The 23173-nt window shown below is 33.2% G+C and overlaps 1 protein-coding gene across 3 annotated transcripts in view; it reads right to left on the reverse strand.

Moving 5' to 3' along the window:
* The window catches only part of LOC143044716 (uncharacterized), a 51413-nt gene that overhangs the window by 3665 nt on the left and 24575 nt on the right, over positions 1-23173 (reverse strand). For 2 of the 3 annotated variants that reach the window (XM_076216802.1, XM_076216803.1), the window contains 3 exons: positions 15963-16067; positions 13067-13243; positions 14-139 (listed from right to left, as the gene is read on the reverse strand). In XM_076216802.1, coding sequence (XP_076072917.1) covers positions 14-139; positions 13067-13243; positions 15963-16067 — 408 coding nt within the window. The remainder of the gene's footprint in view (positions 1-13; positions 140-13066; positions 13244-15962; positions 16068-23173) is intronic. The other variant, XM_076216804.1, reaches the window with a different exon arrangement.

The following is a 23173-nucleotide window of genomic DNA, read 5'->3' on the forward strand; positions in this document are numbered from 1 at the left end:
TGAAACAAATTACCTTAGCCTTCAATAATATGATTTCTGTCTCCATTCTTTGTTGTTTAACCTTATCTTCTTTCAATTGTCCCTCTACCTTTAAGCACTTTGTATTTTCTTGCTTGTACATTTCCCTTAATTTTGTTTGCTGAAATATAAAATCAAATGTATATTTACATATTCCTTTCATTGCATTTTGCTAATGGCTTCAAAAATGGCTTCAGAAAAGAAATTTCAGACTTTTGAGGGTACATGGGAGGCACCAGTAAGGACTTCTGCCAGATAAAAGCAAAACCCGTATTGCTGCATGCAATGGATAGAGGTAAATAAAGGCAACAGAAGTATACTGCTGGTTGAAAGCCATAAATCTATTGAGACAAAAACAAATCCATGTTACAAACTAAAACCGAGGGAAACACATCTACTATAAGAGAAAAACAACGAAATAAGAGAAAGACTGAAGTGCAAAAAACAAAAGACATTGCAACACACACAGAAACGAACTATAAGATCAGAACTGCCATTTTACTGACTTGGTACAGGAAATTTAAAGAAAAAATGGTCCGTTTAACCTGGTTTTGTGTCTAGCCAAACCTCACACTTTTATGGCAATGTTAAATATAACACTAAAATTACACCAATATATGGACAGGAATACAGTACAAATAAATGCAAGAATATTCAGGACAGAGAAATTCCCAAATAAACAATACAATAGTACATTTTGACTAGCTAACCACAGAAAAAAGACAGACAAAGGGGACTTTAGGTTTGCACTCCGTCCATCTTTCTGTCTGTCTGGTATTAAAATCAGTTTTCTAGACTTTTTTCTTCATGCTTGGAAATATTGATTTGTTATTTGGTGTATTGTTTTATCATAATAGGTTACAGGTCTAGGTTACAGGTATTTTTTTTGGAAGAATTATTGGTAGGTTTGTTTGTTATTCTGTATAAACTTATTTTCTGAATGTTATTATATATATATTTTTTTGGGATGAAGTGAAGTCTTTTATTTAGATAATAATCTATTTTTGATAAAGGATATACTTCATTATAAGCAAATCTGCATGAAAGCAATAGATTTTTTGTAAATTTCCATATGGCCTTGGCCATGATTTTCAAATTTTATCTTGAGTGTTAGCAAGGTATAAAATTAACGAATATCACGCCATGTGTAAATTTACAACAAATTTATCACTTCCATGAATTGATTCAATTCTATTACGATAAATAGGGTCATTTATAAACTGAAGTGAGGATGGGTATGCCATGTGTGTGACTGTTCTTTTCCCCCCTACCGATGAAGTCGAATGGGAATTAAGGTTTGCACTGCGCCTCTCTGTCTGTCAGTCAGTTTGTCCACCAATCAGCCCAGCAAATCATTTTTTAAGACTTTTTTGATCATGCTTGAAAATATTGATTTGATATTGGGTATATTATTTTATCATGACAAGTTACAGATCAACACAATCAAGTGCGAATTTTGTTCCAGTATGATGATTTTGTGCGAAGTTATGATCCTTTGAATTAGAAGATCTTAGAACATTCTAAAATAATCAGTTTTCCACTTTTTTTGGGGGTTATTCTTGACGATATTGATTTGATAATTACTTTTCTGTGGAAAGACCTTTTGATTTTTTTCTGATTATTATTAGGTCTTTCAACTTTTCTGTGGAAAGACCTATTGGTTTTCATTTGATTATTATTAGGTCTTTCCACTTTTCTGTGGAAAGACCTATTGGTTTTCTTCTGATTATTATAAGGTCTTTCCACTTTTCTGTGGAAAGACCTATTGGTTTTCTTCTGATTATTATTAAGTCTTTCCAATTTTCTGTGGAAAGACCTATTGTATTTGTTCTTATTATTATTATTTTTTTCTTCTGTCAAATTTTGTTCTTGCAATAAATGTTTGTTTCGCAATATTGCTTAAATATTTCTCATATTGTATCGTATAGTTTATGCTCTTTTAAATTTCACCCTGCTAAGCCAAACCATTTTCTTTGTAAGAGTTATCTCCCTATTCACTGTTTCTCATCAGAGTGCATCTCCTTCATAACAAAAAAAGATATCAACGAAATTCTTTTAACAAATTGTTCGTTACTTCCTCAGGAATTTTTGGCTAATTTAGATAGAAGCGATTCGATGAAATTTTATAGGAGTTATCTACCTTTACAAAATAAATTTGTCGGTATGTTTTTTAACTCATAAACCGTTATCCGGATAACCCTGGAATATTCTTATTTGAGCCCCTAGGTCCTAACTTAGAAAATGAGGTCAAGGTCAAAGGTCAAGGTCAAGTTCTCAATTGTGACTTTTGTTTGTTTTTGCATTTTCTCCGACACTTTGAAAGATACATATAAAAGAACAAGTGCAAAATGTCTGCTTTATTGTAACGAAGATACGCTACATTCAGTCTTATACAATTTAATGGCATCTTATAGGAGTTAGTGCCCCTGAAATGTCTTGATATGAGGTTATTTGATTATAACTCCAACTAAGTTCTTTATAAAGGCATTTGACCTTATACAAAAGGTTAGGTGACAAATGACCTTGAAAAAAGACTACCGGAAGTGACCTTGAGAAAACCGGAAGTAGCCTTTTTTGCAATTTTTTCATATAAAAGTACTCAGAGTCCATATATTTTGTCATATAGATACATAAACTGATTAGGAAGACTAATGACTTCCAACAAACCGTAAGTGGCCAAATATCTCTCATTCTACATACAAAAGTATATAGAAACTATATATTTTTGGAATCAGTGTGAAAGAAGCTATTTTTTTTTCCGCCAAATTTTGTTCTTGCGATAAATGTTTGTTTCGCAATATGTCGCTTAGATATTTCTAATATTGTATCATATAGTTTATACACTTTTAAATTTCTACCTGCTAAGCCGAACCATTTTCTTTGTAAGAGTTATCTCCCTATTCACTGTTTATCATCTGTGTGCATCTCCTTTGAAACAAAAAAAGATATCGACCAAATTCTTTTAACAAATTGTTCGTTACATCCTCAGGAGGTCCTCTTAATTTTGACTTTTGCTTTTGACCTCCAACAAAAGATTAGGTGAAATATGACCTTGAAAAATGACAACCGGAAGTGACCTTGAGACAACTGGAAGTAGCTATGTTTGCACTTTTTTCATATAAAAGTACTCAGAATCAATATAATATATGTAATTTAAATTTAAATACATTGAATTATCCCTAAAGACTAGAAGTGACTTTCTGTAAACCGGAAGTGGTCAATTATATCCGGGTTTACAGGCAAAAGTATATAAAACTATATATTTTTGGAATCAGTGTGAAAGAAGCTATCATATGAGACCAGAAGTGACATTTACTTAACCGGAAGTAGCACATTATCTCCTTAAGTTCACTTTTAAGCATATTAAAACCAGTCTTAAGAAACTAGGTTCTTTTCAAAATTTCTTTGATGTGGAAAGACCTTCAATTGTTCAGATATTTCTCTTATTGTATCATATAGTTTATGAGCTTTTAAATTTCAAACTGCTGAGATATCTCCCTATTCACTGTTTATCATATGTGTGCATCTACTTCATAACAAAAAAAGATATCAACAACATTTCTTTTACAAATTGTTCGTTAAATCCTCAGGAATTTTAGGCTAATTTGGATCGAGGCAATTAGATGAAATTTTATAGAGTTATCTACCATTACGTAATAAATTTGTTGGTATGTTTTTTTAACTCATAAACTGTTAACCGTATAACCCTGGAACATTTATATTTGCGGTACCAAGGTTCTTACTTAGAAAATGAAGTCAAGGTCAAAGGTCAAGGTCAAGTTCTAAATTTTGACTTTTGCTTATATTTTGCATTTTCTAAAACACTTTTAAAGATATATATAAAAGAACAAGTGCAAAATGTTTGTTTAATTGTAATGAAGATAAGTTACATTTGGTTTGAAACAATCCAATGGCCTCTTATAGGAGTTATTGTCCAAATATAAGATTAATTGATAATTACTTCAAATTGGTTCATTATAAAGCCATATGACCTTTTACAAAAGGTTTGGTGACATATGACCTTGAAAAAAGACAACCAGAAGTGACCTTGAGAAATTTGGAAGTAGCCATTTTTGCACTTTTTTCATGAAAAAGTACTCGGAATTCATATATTTTGTAATTTAAATACATTTACCTATCACTCAAGACTAGAAATGACTTTCGATCAACCGGAAGTGGCCAATTATCTCCTGGTTTCTAGGCTAAAGTACATAGAAACTATACATTTTTGGAACCAGTGTGAAAGAAGCTATCATTTGAGACTGGAAGAGACAATTACTTCACCTGAAGTAGCAAATTATTCCCCTTATTTCACTCAAAGTATATCAAAACCATTTATGTATCGCTTCAGAATAAAGTAACTAGCTTCTTTTTAAAATTTCTTTGATGTGGAAAGAAGGTTTTTAAGTATAATTTTTTTTTTTTTTTTTTCTTACGGCTAATTTTGTTCTTGCAATAAATATTTGTTTTGCAATATGTTGCTTAGATATTTTCAATTTCAAAAAATTTACAAATTTGGTTTACATGCAATCTTAACTAAAATGATGCTTAAATCAAGTTTTATCAAAGTTACATATGAAAATTAATGAAAAATGCTTGATTCTATTCATAATCAGGCACCGAATTGTAGTGATTTAGCTAATTTTTAAAAGATTTTACTATGCTTCACAACCAAAAAATAGAGTGCCCATAACCATAGCAACCACTCGTATTTTCCCACTCATATTCATTTTTTGAGCAGTATTCAGTTACTGCTTCTTCTAGGCCATTTATAGATCAAATTTGAAACCCTCATAAACATGTATATGGCACCCTGCCTGGTTCTTATAAAGAGCTGTACTTAATATATTGTATTGTATAGAGTATGCACTTTTAAATTCCACCCTGCTAAGCCAAACCATTTTCTTTGTAAGAGTTATCTCCCTATTTACTGTTTATTAAATGTGTGCATCTCCTTCGTAACAAAAAAAGATATCAACAACAAAAAATTTCTAACTTGTTCGTTACATCCTCATGAATATTTGGCTTATTTGGATCAAAGCGATTCGAAGAAATTTTATAGGCGTCATCTACCTTTATGAAATAAATTTGTCAGCATGTTTTTTAACTCATAAACCGTTATCCGGATAACCCTGGAATATTCTTATTTGAGCCCCTGGGTCCTAACTTAGAAAATAAGGTCAAGGTCAAAGGTCAAGGTCAAGTTCTCAATGTTGACTTTTCCTTGTTTTGGCATTTTCTACAACACCTTTAAAGGTATAAATAAAATAACAAGTGCAAAATGTTTGCTTAATTGTAATGAAGATATGTTACATTTGGTCTGAAACAATCTCATGGCATCTTATTTGAGTTAGTGCCCCTGAAATGTGTAATTATCAGGTTAATTGATTATTACTTCAACTTGGTTCATTTTATAGCTATATGACCTGTAACAAAATGTTGGGTGACATATGACCTTGTAAAACACCAACCGGAAGTGACCTTGAGAAAACCGGAAGTAGCCATTTTTGCACTTTTTTCATGAAAAACTCATCACTGTAGACTAAAAGTGACTTTAGATTAAGAAGTGGCCAATTATCTCCTGGATAAAAGGTAAAAGTATATAGAAACTTTATATTTTTGGAATCAAGTGTTAAAGGAGCTATCATATGAGACTGGAAGTGACGTTTACTTCAGCGGAAGTAGCTCATTATCTCCCTTATTTAACTCAAAGTATATGGAAACCATTCATTTATTGAATCAGTATGAAGAAACTTGCTTCTTTTCAAAATTTCTTTGATGTGGAAAGACTTTCAATTGTTCTCTGAACAATTGGTTTTTTATTAGGTCTTTCCACTTTTCTGTGGAAAGACCTATTGTATTTCTTCTGATTATTTTTTTTTCTTCCCCTAATTTTTAAAGATATATATAAAAGAACAAGTGCAAAATGTTTGCTTTATTGTAATAAAGATATGTTACATTTGGTCTGAAACAATCCAATTATAAGTTTAATTGATTATTACTCAAACTTGGTTCATTATAAAGCCATATGACCTTTAACAAAAGGTCGGATGTCATCTGACATTGAACCAGATGCTCCACAGGGCGCAGCTTTATACCACCCCAGAGTTGGGACCCTGAACATTGGGGCAAGTATGGACACAACATTCAAGCTTGATACAGGTCTGAATTTGGATTGTGATTAAATAGTTGACACAACAAAGGTTTCTGAAACATAATGAATGTGGTCTCAGAACTTAAACTTAAAAACTTTAAATTTTAAATTGGACATTACCTATTATAGTCCAATATCCAAAATCAAAATACATGGTTAGATTCAGCATATCAAAGAACCCAAGAATTCAATTTTTGATGAAATCAAATAAAGTTCAATTTTGGACCCGTTAGACCTCAATGTGGACCAATTTGATAACCAGGCCCAAACATCAAAAATCTAAATACAAGGTTAGATTAAGCATATATCAAAGAACACCAAATATACAATTTTTGTTGAAATCAAACAAAGTTTAATTTTGGACCCCAATTTGGACCAACTTGAAAACTGGGCCGATAATCAAAAATCTAAGTACATGTTTAGATTCAGCATATCAAAGAATCCCAAGTTTTCAATTTTTGTTAAAATCAAACTTAGTTTAATTTTGGACCCTTCAGACCTTAATGTAGATCAATTTGAAAATAGGACAAAAAATTAAGAATCTACATACACAGTTAGATTCTGCATATCAAAGAACCCCAATTATTCAATTTTTGATTAAATCAAACAAAGTTTAATTTTGGACCCTTTGGGTCCCATTTTCCTAAACTGTGGGGACAAAAACTCCCAAAATCAATCCCAACCTTCCTTTGATGGTCATAAACCTTGTGTTTAAATTTCATAGATTTCTATTTACTTATAAATACTAAAGTTATGGTGCGAAAACCAAGAAAATGCTTATTTGGGCCCCTTTTTGGCCCCTAATTCCTAAACTGTTTGGACCTCAACTCCCAAAAACAATCCCAACTTTCCTTTTGTGGTCATAAACCTTGTATTTAAATTTCATAGATTTCTTTTTACTTATATTAAAGTTATTGTGCGAAAACCAAGAATAACGCTTATTTTGGCCCTTTTTTGGCCCCTAATTCCTAAATTGTTGGAACCAAAACTCCCAAAATCAATCCCAACCTTCCTTTAGTAGTCATAAACCTTGTGTCAAAATTTCATAGATTTGATTTCTATTTACTTAAACTTAAGTTATAGTGCGAAAACCAAGAAAATGCTTATTTGGGCTCTTTTTGGCCCCTAATTCCTAAACTGTTCGGACCAAAGCTCCCAAAATCAATCCCAACCTTCCTTCTGTGGTCATAAACCTTGTGTTAAAATTTCATAGATTTTTATTCACTTTTACTAAAGTTAGAGGGCGAAAACTAAAAGTATTTGGACGACGCCAACGTGATACCAATATACAACCAAAAATTTTTCATTTTTTGCAGTCGTATAAAAATTCATTCCTTAAAGATATGGTCATAATCTAATTTCAAATTTCCAATGGATATTGCATCAATAGTTACCCATTTAAATACATTATAAAAGTCTTAAAATACAAAATGACATACATAATCATGGCTAAAATTAATTAATAGTAACTTCTAAAAATAAATTAACAGCTAATCACCTCAAGACAATACAACATTTCTGTAGCCACAATTTAAAAGCAATGTAAGGGAGGTAATTCAAAACAATTTAATGTGGTATGGAAACTTGTGGTATAATTTCAGAGAGATCCAAACAAGGTTTTGTCTGGATACTACAAAAATGCTTATTTGGGCCCCTTTTTGTCCCGTAATACCTAAACTGTTGGGACCATAACCCCCAAAAACATTCTTTTCCTTCTTTTGTGGTTATAAACCTTGTGTTCAAATTTCATAGATCTCTATTTACTTATACTTAAATCATTGTCTAGAAACCAAATCTCTTTTGGACAATGCTGAGGAAGCCAATATACGACCACACAATTTTTTGCAGTCATTAAAAAGGGGGAGGCTAAAAAAAATTGTCCTGTTCCCAAGTATCTATGACTTTTGATTCCTTTTCTGAAATTCTCCAGTCATAAAATTAAAAAAAAAATCATCCTGCAACAATTTATATACTTTCAACCATGCTCTAAGTACTAATTAATTTTTAATACAATGCGACTTGGATGGAGAGTTGACTCACTGGAATCTATTCCACATTTTCATATTCATATTAATTCAAAAGAAAGATACAAGGCACAAACAAAACAAATTACATAAAAACAAAAAGTCTGGAAAAAAAATGTCTAACTTTAATGCAGACAACTTCATACCATTATAAAATAAATGTTAAATGTATCAATAGGGACACAAATGATGCCCCGACTTGCATATAATGCTAAAAGGGACATAACTCAAGAACTGTTAAAAAGTAAAATCACAAAAATACTGAACTTAGAGGAAAATCAATTCGGAAAGTCCATAATCACATGGCAAAATCAAATAACAAAACGCATCAAAAACAAATGGACAAAAAGTGACACTTCCAAAAATTGAACTTAGACTTAGTTTTGTGGTTAAAAGCAATATATAAAACTAGAGGCTCTAAACTGCCTGTGTCGCTCACCTTGGTCTATGTGAATATTAAAGGAAGCAGATGGATTCATGACAAACTAAGTTGTGTTTTGGTGATGGTGATGTGTTTGTACATCTTACTTTACTGAACATTCTTGCTGCTTAAAATTATCTCTATCTATAATGAACTTGGCCCATTAGTTTCAGTGGAAAATGTTAGTAAAAATTTACAAATTTTATGAAAATTGTTAACTAGAGGCTCTAAAGAGCCTGGGTCGCTCACCTTGGTCTTGTGCATATTAAACAATGGACACAGATAAATTCATGATATAACTGTGTTTTGGTGATAGTGATGTGTTTGTAGATCTTACTTTACTGAACATTCTTGTTGCTACAATTATCTCTATCTATAATGAACTTAGCCCAGTAATTACAGTGGAAAATATTTTCTTAAAAATTAACAAAAATTATGAAAAATGTTAAAAATTAACTATAAAGGGCAATAACTCCTTAAGGGGTCAATTGACTATTTTGGTCATGTAAACTTATTTGTAGATCTTATTTTGCTGAACGTTATTGCTGTATACAGTTTATCTCTATCTATAATAATATTCAAGATAATAACATAAAACGGCAAATTTCCTTAAAATTACCAATTCAGGACAGTAACCTAACAACAGGTTATCCGATCCATGTGAAAACATCAGGGCAGATAGATCTTGACCTGATAAACAATTAAACACTGTCAGATTTTCTCTTAATGCTTCGATTTTTGAGTTATAAGCCAAAAACTGCATTTTACCCCTATGTTCTATTATTAGCCGTGGCAGCCATTTTGGTTGATTGGCCAGGTTACGTCACACATTTTTTAAACAAGTTACCCCAATGATGACTGTGGCCAAGTTTGGATTAATTTGGCCCAGTAGTTTCAGAGGAGAAGATTTTTCTAAAAGATAACTAAGATTTACGAAAAATGGTTAAAAATTGACTATAAAGGGCAATAACTCCTAAAGGGGTCAACTGACCATGTGGGTCATGTTGACTTATTTGTAAATCTTACTTTGCTGAACATTATTGCTGTTTACAGTTTATCTCTATCTATAATAATATTCAAGATAATAACTAAAAACAGTAAAATTTCCTTAAAATTACCAATTCAGGGGCAGCAACCCAACAACGGGTACGTAGGGCAGATAGATCTTGACCTGATGAACAATTTTACCCCATGTCAGATTTGCTCTAAATGCTTTGGTTTTTGAGTTATGAGCCAAAAACTGCATTTTACCCCTATGTTCTATTTTTAGCCATGGCGGCCATCTTGGTTGGTTGACCGGGTCACCAGACACATTTTTTAAACTAGATACCCCAATGATGATTGTGGCCAAGTTTGGTTAAATTTGGCCCAGTAGTTTCAGAGGAGAAGATTTTTGTAAAAGTTAACGACGCCGGACAACGACGGACGACGGACGCCAAGAGCTGAGAAAAGCTCACTTGGCCCTTTGGGCCAGGTGAGCTAAAAACTGCATTTTACCCCTATGTTCTATTTTTAGCCATGGCGGCCATCTTGGTTGGTTGGCCGGGTCATGCCACACATTTTTTAAACTAGATACCCCAATGATGATTGTGGCCAAGTTTGGTTTAATTTGGCCCAGTAGTTTCAGAGGAGAAGATTTTTGTAAAAGTTAACGACGGCGGACGACGACGGACGACGGATGCCAAGTGCTGAGAAAAGCTCACTTGGCCCTGTGGGCCAGGTGAGCTAAAAACTGCATTTTACCCCTATGTTCTATTTTTAGCCATGGCGGCCATCTTGGTTGGTTGGCCGGGTCATGCCACACATTTTTTAAACTAGATACCCCAATGATGATTGTGGCCAAGTTTGGTTTAATTTGGCCCAGTAGTTTCAGAGGAGAAGATTTTTGTAAAAGTTAACGACGACGGACGACGGACGCCAAGTGATGGGAAAAGCTCACTTGGCCCTTCGGGCCAGGTGAGCTAAAAATTGACTATAAAGAACAATAACTCCTAAGGGGGTCAATTGACCATTTCAGTCATGTTGACTTATTTGTAAATCTTACTTTGCTGAACATTATTGTTTTTTACAGTTTATCTCTATCAATAATAATATTCAAGATAATGACCAAAAACAGCAAAATTTCCTTAAAACTAACAATTCAGGGTCAGCAACCCAACAACGGGTTGTCCGATTCATCTAAAAATTTCAGAGCAGATAAATGTTGACCTGATAAACAATTTTACCCCATGTCAGATTTGCTCTAAATGCTTTGGGTTTTGAGTTATAAGCCAAAAACTGCATTTTACCCCATGTCCTATTTTTAGCCATGGCGGCCACCTTGGTTGGATGGCTGGGTCACCGGACACATTTTTCAAACTACTAACCCAAAAGATGATTGTGGCCAAGTTTGGATTAATTTGGCCCAGTAGTTTCAGAGGAGAAGATTTTTGTAAAAGATTACTAAGATTTACGAAAAATGGTTAAAAATTGACTATAAAGGGCGATAACTCCTACAGGGGTCAACTGACCATTTCAGTCATGTTGACTTATTTGTAAATCTTACTTTGCTGAACATTATTGCTGTTTATAGTTTATCTCTATAATCTATAATAATATTCAAGATAATAACCAAAAAGAGCAAAATTTCCTTAAAATTACTAATTCAGGGCCAGCAACCCAACAACGGGTTGTCCGATTCATCTGAAAATTTCAGGGCAGATAGATCTTGAACTGATAAAAATGTTTAACCCTTGTCAGATTTGCTCTAAATGCTTTGGGTTTTGAGTTACAAACCAACTGCATTTTACCCCATGTTCTATTTTTAGCCATGGCGGCCATCTTGGTTTGATGGCCGGGTCACCGGACACATTTTTCAAACTACTAACCCAAAAGATGATTGTGGCCAAGTTTGGATTAATTTGGCCCAGTAGTTTCAGAGGAGAAGATTTTTGTAAAATATTACTAAGATTTACGAAAAATGGTTAAAAATTGACTATAAAGGGCAATAACTCCTAAAGGAGTCAACTGACCATTTCAGTCATGTTGACTTATTTGTAAATCTTACTTTGCTGAACATTATTGCTGTTTACTGTTTATCTCTATCTATAATAATATTCAAGATAATAACCAAAAACAGCAAAATTTCCTTAAAATTACTAATTCAGATGCAGCAACCCAACAACAGGTTATCCGATTCATCTGAAAATATCAGGGCAGATATATCTTCACCTGTTTAACAATTCTACCCCCACGTCAGATTTGCTCTAAATGCTTTGGTTTTTGAGTTATAGGCCAAAAACTGCATTTTACCCTTATGTTCTATTTTTAGCCATGGCGGCCATCTTGGATGGTTGGCGGGGTCACCGGACACATTTTTTAAACTAGATACCCAAATGATGATTGTGGCCAAGTTTGGTTTAATTTGTTTGGCCCAGTAGTTTCAGGAGAAGATTTTTGTAAAAGTTAACGACGACGACGGACGACGGACGCCAAGTGATGAGAAAAGCTCACTTGATTCAACTATCATTATGGACGAAGAAAGATAACTCAAATTTGCAAAGAAGACTTTAAAATATTTTTAGAAATGGAGGGTAAAAATTGCTTTAATTTATCAGTGGAAGGCAAAGTTAAACATTGCATTGTATAAAGCATTGATTGTAGTTGATTAAACTATAATCAAAGACAAAGGAAGATTACTCCAATTTCAAAAATTACTTGATTGATATTTTGAGGGAAAAAAATGAAAATTTTGCAATTTTTCCATTTGTAAAGAGCATGACTCAAAAACAGTAAAAGTGACAGCACCAAAGTTTAAACTTGATCTGTAAATTGTGGAAATAAGCATTGTGTATAAATATCATGACATTTGGTTGAGGCAAACTTAAGTTAGAGAACGGAAACGAAAAATTTAGCAATTTTTCCATTTGTAAAGAGGCATAACTCTAGAATGGTAAAAGTGACACCACCAAAATTCAAACTTGATCTGTATTTAGTGGTAAGAGGCATTGTGTATCAGTTTCAAAACATTTCGTTGGTTGAGACAAACTAAAGTTAGAGAACGGAAACCAACTTTGGGACGTATGTACGTACGTACAGACGGACAAGGGTAAAACTTAATGCCCCCTCCGCTACAGCAGGGGCATTAAAAGAATTAAATAGATATGAATCATATGGACCTTTATATTAATGTAAAACCCAAACATTGTGGTGACCTGAGCGAACTAGCAAAACTCTTTTAGGTTTAACCACTTCTCTCTATCAGTTTTCAAAAGAAAAGTCACTTCTAATGTTTTTATTACATTAAAAAATTGTGAAGCTTTATACAGATAGTTAATGTCCTTAAAAGCAGATAAGCAACCCTATGTCTAGGATTCTTGGACGTTCGTCTGAGCCAAGAAAATTTAGGAAGAATAATTAGAAAATTGTTATTTGCATATATATATTAGGTATAAAAAAAAAGCTTCTTACATGACTTACAGATGATACTAGTTTCTCATTGTCATTCTGAAGATTTTTTATCTCCCTTTGCAGTTTTTCTGCCTCCTTTGTCAGATGTTCATTCTGTTTCTTTAACTGATCTTCATTTAGATGATGTTCTAGTTCTGTGATTGTTTGTATACATTTGGCATAGTTATCTAATATCATCTACAAAGATTGTAATTAGTTTTGAATGTTTACAATCAATCAGTTTTTAGCTAAAAACATAAAATGATTTACAAAATTCTGAATAACTAATCAGGTTAAATTGTAACAGTACAATGTTATATCCAAAGCATTATTTATGTTCAACATTTGAACAAATTATAAACAAATGAAATATGTGCATGCATAAGATTTTTTATGAAAAACAAGTGAAACTGTGAGCTACTGCTCACTGATGAAACCCACGCCGAAATATTTCTGTAAACAGGAAGTCGTTCGTTGATGAATCTGGAAATGAACACACAGTATAGCTGACTTATATAAACCCTGAAACCAAATTTCAGAAATCTTTGTATTGTAGATCTTGAGAAAAATGAGACCAATTTATTCATGAATGGACAGACTGAATGACTGACTGAGAGAAGGATGGACAGACAGAGGTAAAACAGTATACCCCTACTATTTTAAAGTGGGGGTATAATAACACTCTGCAGAATATATCAAATCAAGGACCATTTACATTTCAAAATCAAATTTAAGTGCATTAAGTTGAACTCTTTCATAATGCTGAAAGAATAAACTATTCCGTCATTTTTATCCTCTCCATCCTCTTCTTCAAATGTACAAAATGTATCTCAACTTTCATTCCAACAAGTAGCAAATATGAAAACAGCTACTGTCTAACGTCACGGTACCCAAATTGCACAGAGTACCCAAATTGCACCTATATGTCAAAAGTAGCAATGGAAATCTTGAATGTTTTCATAGAGACTAAACAATTTATATTTTAATTATTTGACATTATGCACATCTTTCAACATAACTTGAAGTAAATATGTTTTAATATGCATAAAACATTCACGGTATATACATCCACAGATGAAATTTCAGTGGAAAAAGGCAAAGTGTACGGAAACGTCGCCATGCAATGTCCACAAAAAGGTCATCATTAAAAAAAAATTCGTAAGGGTTCCACGGAACCCAGTGTCTCGCCTACTTTTGCTGTTAATTGCAGACTCAACAAAAATGAGGAAAAACATCAATAAAAATTTCCCTCTCGATACTGTCTTTTGATTGAAAGAAGCTTCCAAGTTTGGTAAAAAAATCAAGGATAGTTTATGAATCTAATAAATGTTTTATAAACTTTAACTGCAGACTGTATGTAATGTTAACTGAAAGAAAAACTAAGTCCATTTATAAGTAAAATACGGAAAAAGTGAATTTTTTTTTCACAAATAATACTTCTGAATAATATCTTATGATCAGAAACAAGCTTTTGTCTAAGTTTGGTAAAAATCCAGGATGGTTTAAGAACATTATAAAAATTTTTAAAACTTAAACCACAGAGTGAATGTTTTGTTTCTGGCAAAAAAACTAAGTCCATTTATAAGTAAAATACGGAAAAGTGGAAATTTATTTTTACAAAATTTTCTTCTTGATACTATCTTATGATCATAAACAAGCTTCTGTCCAAGTTTGGTACAAATCAAGGATAGTTTATGAAAGTTATTAAAATTTTAAAAACTTTAACCACAGAGTGAATGTAATGTTTCCTCGCAGAAAAACTAAGTCCATTTATAAGTAAAATACGGAAAAGTGGAAATTTATTTTTACAAAATTTTCTTCTTGATACTATCTTAAGATCATAAACAAGCTTCTGTCCAAGTTTGGTACAAATCAAGGATAGTTTATGAAAGTTATTAAAATTTTAAAAACTTTAACCACAGAGTGAATGTAATGTTTCCTCGCAGAAAAACTAAGTCCATTTATAAGTAAACTACCAAAAAAATGGAATTTTATTTTTACAAAATTTACTTCTGGACACTTTCTTATGATCATAAACAAGCTTCTTTTCAAGTTTGGTAGAAATTCAGTATAGTTTAAGAAAGTTATTAAAATTTCAAAAACTTTAACCACAGAGTGAATATTTGTGGACGCCGCCGCCGCCGACGACGCCGACGACGACGGAATGTAGGATCGCTTAGTCTCGCTTTTTCGACTAAAGTCGAAGGCTCGACAATAAGCAAATAAAATGTTAAAAGAATCCGTTTCTTAAGAAATGTATAGTAAGCATAGATAAATGTCAAATTTTTCTATATATTTAAAGAAATTAAACAAAATCATCCGTAATTCAATTTTAAGAATGTGAATTTTAGCATGAATGCAATTTGGGTACTCCTCATTACAGAATCATGGATCGCTTGGAGGTCTGTTCAAATGCATTTTTTATATGATTCAGTATAGATTCAAAATTAAATTGGTGGAAACATTTAGTGAATAAAAATAAACACAGAATGGTAACTTTTGTCTGGATCATAAAAAAAAAACATTGGTGAAAAAACTCAAAATAGGTGCAATATATGAAAATAATAGGAAAAATACTTAAATTATAAACAAAATATAGTTTAAGGGCAATTTCTGCTATAAAAAGACAATTACCTTTTTCAATGTTTTGGTACTTTTGTAGCTCTTGTATTGCTAATAATTTTGGCTGTTTACAATTTCTATCTTTTTAATTTTTAAATTTACAGGCACCTAAACACTTAAAAAATACTATAATAAAGTCTGATTATTTTAGTGGAAATATTAGGTATATAGATCATGTCATTCTAAACATGTTTGCTCCCCATATTTCATTTTCAGTGCAAAGTGATAGCAAAAGCTTTTAAGCCTATAATTGCCTTGTTAGATGAGCTAAAGTATAAAAGCTTGCAAGTTTTACATTTTTCTCTTCCTCTAATGTCATGAGCTGATTTTTAAGTTGACAATTTTCTATTCTCATGTCATTGACTTCTTCGCTGTGTTTCTGAATATCTGTTGCTTTATCCTACAAAAGAAATGTGATTTCAATATATAGTCATTTTTTTTCTTCCAACAATTTTTTGGCATGCCCTCTCCCGTTTTTGTTGAAGTTATCAAGATCAAATATGGACTGTGAAGGATTGCATCTTCCCTTTTGAGAGTAATGTTACCTTAAAGCAATTTCTTTTATTTGCATTTTTCTTTAAAACCATTCGAGACAGAAATGATCTAAAAACTGCAACAGGTACAGGAACAGATGCTAATGTTAATAAACATATACAATAATTGTGTAATTAACCATTTATATAAGAAGTAATTTCCCTTGAGAAAATATAAACAATTTTTGAAAAATTGTAATTTGAGAACCAGAAGTCCTAGAGACTGGGAGCCTACAGCCCTACATAAATATTCCTAAGTTCATGTCACCTTCAATTTGCTCCCAAGGTCAAAGGTCACCAAGTGCAAAAAAAAAATGTATGCTAGAATTAGAAGCTTGCATATTATGAAAATGATAAGGAATTCCTGCCTGCATACATACAGTGTATAAAATGTTCCACTGAAGGAGCTCTACATTTTAAACCGAAAACTGGCTGACCATCCGTTCAAAAGCTACGTGATAATTCTTTAAAAGTATAGTTTTTATGTTTTTCTTTGAAAAGGTAACAGATATCAACCTACTATAAATTGCATTAATTTATCAGTATTTTATTACCTTTAATTTTAGGTCAATGTCAAACACATAATGAAATTTACCATGACCTTCAAAGGGTACTATGAGCTTGACCTTATGACATGTGAAAGGTCTAGTGGTCCTGAGTTGAAAGGTGGTAATCCTATGTCTCTACGACTTCTGGTTCTCAAGTTTGATATTGCATCATATATTTGATTATTCATTGTGACCTTGATATACCTTGGAAGTGTCCCAATTTTTTTTACAATGTTGTCCTTTCACTGCAGTTCATTTTTCTTTTTTAACAGATTTGAGATATCTGTTGTCATTTAAGGATGTACTTAGGTGAGGTTAGGTGAAAATTAATAAATTAAGAAGTTAAAATTTATACTTTAAGCTGGTAGAGCATCAATTAAGGATAAAAATAACCTAAAGATACTGATATGTCATGGACCTCCTTTTCGGGCGGGAAAAGACTGACTCAGACTTTTACCTTATATTTGCATTGGTATTATTGGGTCTCAAAACAAAAGAAAGAAAATTAAGAATCTTCTAAAATTTTAGTAAATGACCTTTCATGAGGTATTTAATCTTATATGAAAAAATAAATGGGTGTAATGGGGCAAAATATTTTACATTGTGTTGTATGGAAAAACACCAAGGAGTCCGAACATTTGACATAAATTCCAAAACCTCACCCAAGTACATCCTTAAGAGATAATGTTTAAAATTTTGCAAGCTGAGGCATTCATTTCTGAATCAACAAAGAGCTTTTCACCTTTCAAATTTTTCACAAATTGAAGAGTTTAACATGGTAATATTTTGACTTATTACCAAAAACATTCAATGAAAAAACACAAAAAAATCAATTTTAAATTTTCATGTTTTACATTGACTTTGTAAGTTTCATAAGTTCCATTTATATAATTTTTTGGCACTTGGCCAAACAGGGTCATTTGATATATCAAATTGAAGGTCTTACTGACTTCTACTAAAAAATGAAAACTTTAAACCTTTTTCATCCCAGTGGGAAGGTGTGGTCATTTAGTGCAAAAAAATCAAACTTCTCAGAGGGTGAGGTTGTCACATATCAATAACCGATGCTCCACACAGCGCAGCTTTATACATCCGCAGAGGTTGAACCCTGAATGGTTGGAGCAAGTATGGACACAACATTCAAGCTTGGTTCAGCTCTAAATTTGGATTGTGATTAAATAGTTGACACAGCATAGGTTTCTGACACAGAATGAATGTGGTCTGATAAACTTAAAATTTGTTTTTTTGCCTTTGAGCAATTCACTATGTTTAGTCCGGCTGATTGGTGCAGAAATAGAGCAGAATTGCTCACTTGATGAGGAAAGCATGAAACTTTGCACAGTAGTTCTTGGTTGTATTCCCTTTGATTTCAGCTATGGACCCACTTAGAAAAATCCAATATGGCTGCCATTTTGAAGATGGCGGAAAAACGTTATAAATATCAAGATTATCCTCAAGATATTCTAAATAATTTTGGAAATTATAGTAATGATTCTTTAAAAATGGTCTTCATGTTCTTGAATTTGTTATCAATTAAATTTGAAATATAAAATAAAATAGTTAGGTTATTTTCAGAACGCATACATTTTCAAATATGGCTGCAAATACATAAAAACAAATAGTGAAAATTAAAATGTTAATTAATATGTTACATGTTATTTTAATTGTTCTTAAATTGCTGTCTGTTTTAATGGTTGGAATGAAATCGATTGAACGTTGACATAGGTCGGTGGAATCTGGTGGCATATTAGGTAACTTATCAGAACCTTGGATATGTCTCTTTAATGCCAGGTCTAAAGTCACTTATTGCGTTTTCATCTCTTATTAAGACTATATCGCAAATTTATTCTATGTAACCAATAGGTGTACCTTTCTTCAGGCGGATGTGATGATTGCCATCGTTAGAAATGGTTAAGGGACAACTATTTTCTTTTCCAACTACGTGCGAAACCAATACGCAATAAGTCATCGATCATGGTTCTAATATGAACTCCTGGTCAGCATTTTCAATAATTTTAATGGTAACAGTCTTTCTAGAGTTAGGCGGAGCTGTGATGGTTCGTTTTATGTAAACTTGCTGAGTTGAAATCTCGTCTCCACTATTAAAAAAAATGCCGCAATTATCACTTTGTTGATGATGATAAGTGTGGGAATATTCTGATTTATCACTGCGCCCAGTGTGGCCAAAATATCTAGCCCAAGTATAACATTGTCTATTATAACTGCGCTTTGCACACATCCTATCGTATATTTACTCTATCAAAGTCAAGAGAGGTGTTCTTTGTAATCTTCCCAGTAACCAGCTGCTCACCCAAACTACGTAGCGTTACGGTCTCCGAATCTTCATTATCTGCTGGAATTAATTTCTCATTTACTAAATGTTATCATTGAAGCAGTGTCCTTAATCATGCTCACATTCTTGTCGTATATAGTACCTCGTACTGCTAGACTTTTTCCAACTGATGACAATATCGTGGGCCTGTGTTTTGTCATGAGGTGATGTTTCATGAATAATATACTTTGTAGTCGAGCGTTAGCATACTAGCCCGACCCGTTGCTGTTTAAAGACCCCCGTTGTTGGAGTAACAGTTTGATTTGCTCTGTTTCCTGGTGAAAGTGACCTTTGTCCAAAATAACCGGGATTTCTGGAGTCCGTGGAGATGCTGATCGTTGTACTTAGGGACTATATGAATTCTGGCTTGGTGGGGGTGTTGCTGGTGTATAGGCATTAAACTTCCTGTATTTCTATCTGGAGATCTATTGCTCAGAGGATCTTCCACGTGTATATTGATCAAGTGATCTTCCACGATTATATTGGTCAGAAGGCCCAACGTTATATTGATCGGCCAATCAATGGTAACGCAGATTAGTTGAAACCATAAAACCAGCTAGTTTTGTGACAATTTGAGTGAGGTAACGCATCTCATTTTCCAAAGGACTGCTCATATTCCCTTTATCGCTGGGTGACACTGTGCCATCATCAAAGAAGACTTGCCTATGGGCACTTTTTGATCCATATATTGCCATCTGGTTGGCTTTTGATGTTTTCATTTGTTTCAACGCCTTGTTGATCGTGTCTGGGTTACTCTCTATTACATGTCTTGCAGAATCTTTGTCTTTACTTCCTCGGAGGAATGCTTGGGTTCAAATCTGGTCTCCGTCTTTCTTTCTGAAGCGTTGCTTCAATGCTTTTCTTAAGGACTTGGAATCATCATCTGTGCGTACCTTGTAAGCGTACTCCAAGGCAACATCGGCCAGGCATTGTAGGGGCCTACAAATCTTTTTTTTCTTTTTTTCCCATTGTCGTCTTTTGGCAGTCCGTTCAATTTGGTAAATGAACGCCTCTCAAGTCACGGATCTTCTTCCATTGAATATTTGCATGTTTTGGGCTCCGGTCCCTGACACAAGAATATTCTTGCCATCGGGTATATTCTCTCTCCAGAGAGGAGTCTGAAAAAAACTGTTGCTACGCTCTTTTGGTTTCCCCTGCCTTTTTCCTGGATCGGTCAGTGGAGTCGGCTTGCTGTTGTGTCTGTTGGAGCTTTAGAAGCTGACAAGGTTGTCATAATTGGAGTCATACATGTGGAAGGAGGAGTATATGCTATTGACTCGACAGGGATGGTACTGTTAGTATGCACGGCAGTCAGCATTTGAGAAACTTGATAGGATCCAGATGCAGCTAATTGTTTCTGTAATGGTGCGCTGTTCTGAACCAAATATGATTGACTCATAGTAGGTGGTAAGTGTACGTAAGAAGACACCTAGGCCATTTGATGACATTCTTGATCAGTACTAGAGGTCTAGTATGTCCTTAAATGGAGGTTGTTGTTGAATAATTTGAACTGGCCCTGACATAGGACTTCCGACTTTAGGTGAAGACACCAAATATGCCTTCATCAGAGTTAGTGTGGTTGATGGTTCGTACGAATTAATTTGGGAAAGACCCAAATCAGAGAGTTTATTGTGTACCTTTGGTGTTCTTGCATTGTACTGGCTAAGGTCAAATGTTGGCTTTGATGCTATGTTCATTGTAGGAATTTTAACTTCTTTATTTCGCTTGTCCACTAATTTACTCACAATAGATGCCATTTGTTGGAAAGTTTCCTTCAGTCCAAATGAACTTTTAAATTGAACTGTGTCTCCTTCCTCATTTTTGTCAGATTGTCCACCTGTCTCACCACAACATTGAATTTCTCATTGGTCTGACCGTAAATTCCGCCAAGCGCTTGCAACGAACCATGGGGTCTATCCTATCTACAGATTGTTGAAGTTACTGAGATATTGCTCTCATTTGTACATTATCAATATGCATTGCCTCGTTCTGATCAGTTTGCATCGTTATGAGACCAACACATATTTCATCAATTTGTGCTTCGCTCTGTTTTATATAGCGGTACATCTCAGCTGCTCTTTGAGCATTAGATTTCCTACTTGTATCTGCTAAAAATTCTTTGTACAATTGTTGAAAAACAATTTCTGAGTTGTCCTCTTTTAAAGTGTCTTCAGCTGTGGGTTTCTCCATTTCCCCAAATAATTCAGTTTCTGCCATTTCAATGTTCTTGTTCTTGTTGTCCTCAATTCCTTCCATTTCACTGATACAATTCTCAAATCACAGTATAATATCTCAAATTGCAAAATATTGCGACTCAAGAAATAAGATAGGCAATGAATAATATCTCAGGGCAGATAAATCTCCAATCACAGCTTTTATATGTAACCCAAGACAAAAAAGATTGCAGATTTTAATTAAAGCTACTACTGCAGCGTTTTATAAAAGCTACTACTTTGTATATGAAACGACAAGCCAGGCAAAATAAAAAACAACAGAACTGAAACAGAGACTAAATGACACTATAGATAATACTTTAATAAAAATGCTTAAATTCAGGGCAATTGTCAATGATAAATATTTGCTTGTTTTTCAAGGCGGCCATTTTGAATTTCAAGGATAGATCAAAACAAAATCTTGATAAGTACACCAAGTCATTCAAATATGCTGAATTTTGTGCTTCCAGCATCAAATCCACTGTGGTTTGTGCAATACTGGGAAATATTTTAGAATGTGTGGCGGCCATCTTGAAATAAGCCGCCATATTTAATTCTGAGGGTGGGTCCATAGCTTATATGGCTCAGTACACACAATAGTACCATCATACAAAATTTGGTGCTTTCCTCATTATTTGAGCAATTTTTTCACCGATCGGCCGGACTAGTTGTTGAATATTAAGGTGGTACCCAACACTTTCACTAAAATTTATTTGACTCGTTTAATTTTCATAAAATTTTGTCAAAGTATTTACTTTGACCCTTTAATGAAAATATAAAAATTTCAAAAATTTTGAACCAACAAATTTGTCAGAAAAATTACACTGGTTATAAAGCAGTTTGACAAACACCAATTTTGATCATTGAGAAGCTTAATATTCCTTTTACAACACAACGTAATTAAAACATTTAGCTGACTTTACAGAGTTATCTCCCTGTAGTGTTAGGTACCACCTCAATCCTCCCAAAAAAATGTTTGAAGAAATTTTCTTTTTATTTATGAAATCTGAAATGAGAAAATTGAACCCCCCCCCCCCCCCCCCCCCAACTTTTTTTTCACATCCCCCTTTCCCTTATTCAAAAACTGATCTCAATTCAAATTTCTAATGGAGTTTGCAACAATAACAACTCATTTAAATACATCATAAAATATTAAAATGTAAAAAAGTGCTTGTTATCACTGAATGGTAAAGATTATTTTAATATATCAGTTGGTAGTAAAAGTGAATATACATTGTATATAATATAAAACAATGATTTAAGTTGATTCAACTACTATTCTGGACAAAGAAAGATAACTCCAATTGAAAATTTCTTGTTATTGCACAATATTTTGCAATTAGATATTTCTTGCTATTGCGCAATTGTTATTGGACCCTGATTTGGACCAACAATCAAAAATTTAAGTACATTTTTAGATTCAGCATATCAAAGAACCCCAAGGATTCAATTTTTGTTAAAATCAAACTAAGTTCAATTTTGGACCCTTTGGACCTTAATGTAAACCAATTTGAAAACGGGACAATTAAAAATTTACATACAGTTAGATTCTGCATATTAGGCCAATTAAAATTAATTGCTAGATTTTCATCCCCGCCCGCCCCTCTGAAATCGTCCCGCCCCGATTTTTTTTATTTAACAAAAATACGATTTCCGGATTTTATCATGTCCGTTACCGGGAACCATCGATGCTTTCGTTTCATTCAACACTTCCTGTTTCAAATTTTGTTTTTGTATTTCTCCGAGTAATCTAATAACGATATAATTGAGTCGACATATTCTGCTGCTCTATTATGACAACATCTACCGAGAATAGAGATTGATAACGAGAAGGGCATGAAATATTCGAGTAACGAGTAAAACGCCTTGCCATTTAACGC

Source organism: Mytilus galloprovincialis, chromosome 9 (genome assembly GCF_965363235.1).
Source record: "Mytilus galloprovincialis chromosome 9, xbMytGall1.hap1.1, whole genome shotgun sequence".
NCBI classification, from domain to species: Eukaryota; Metazoa; Mollusca; class Bivalvia; order Mytilida; family Mytilidae; genus Mytilus; species Mytilus galloprovincialis.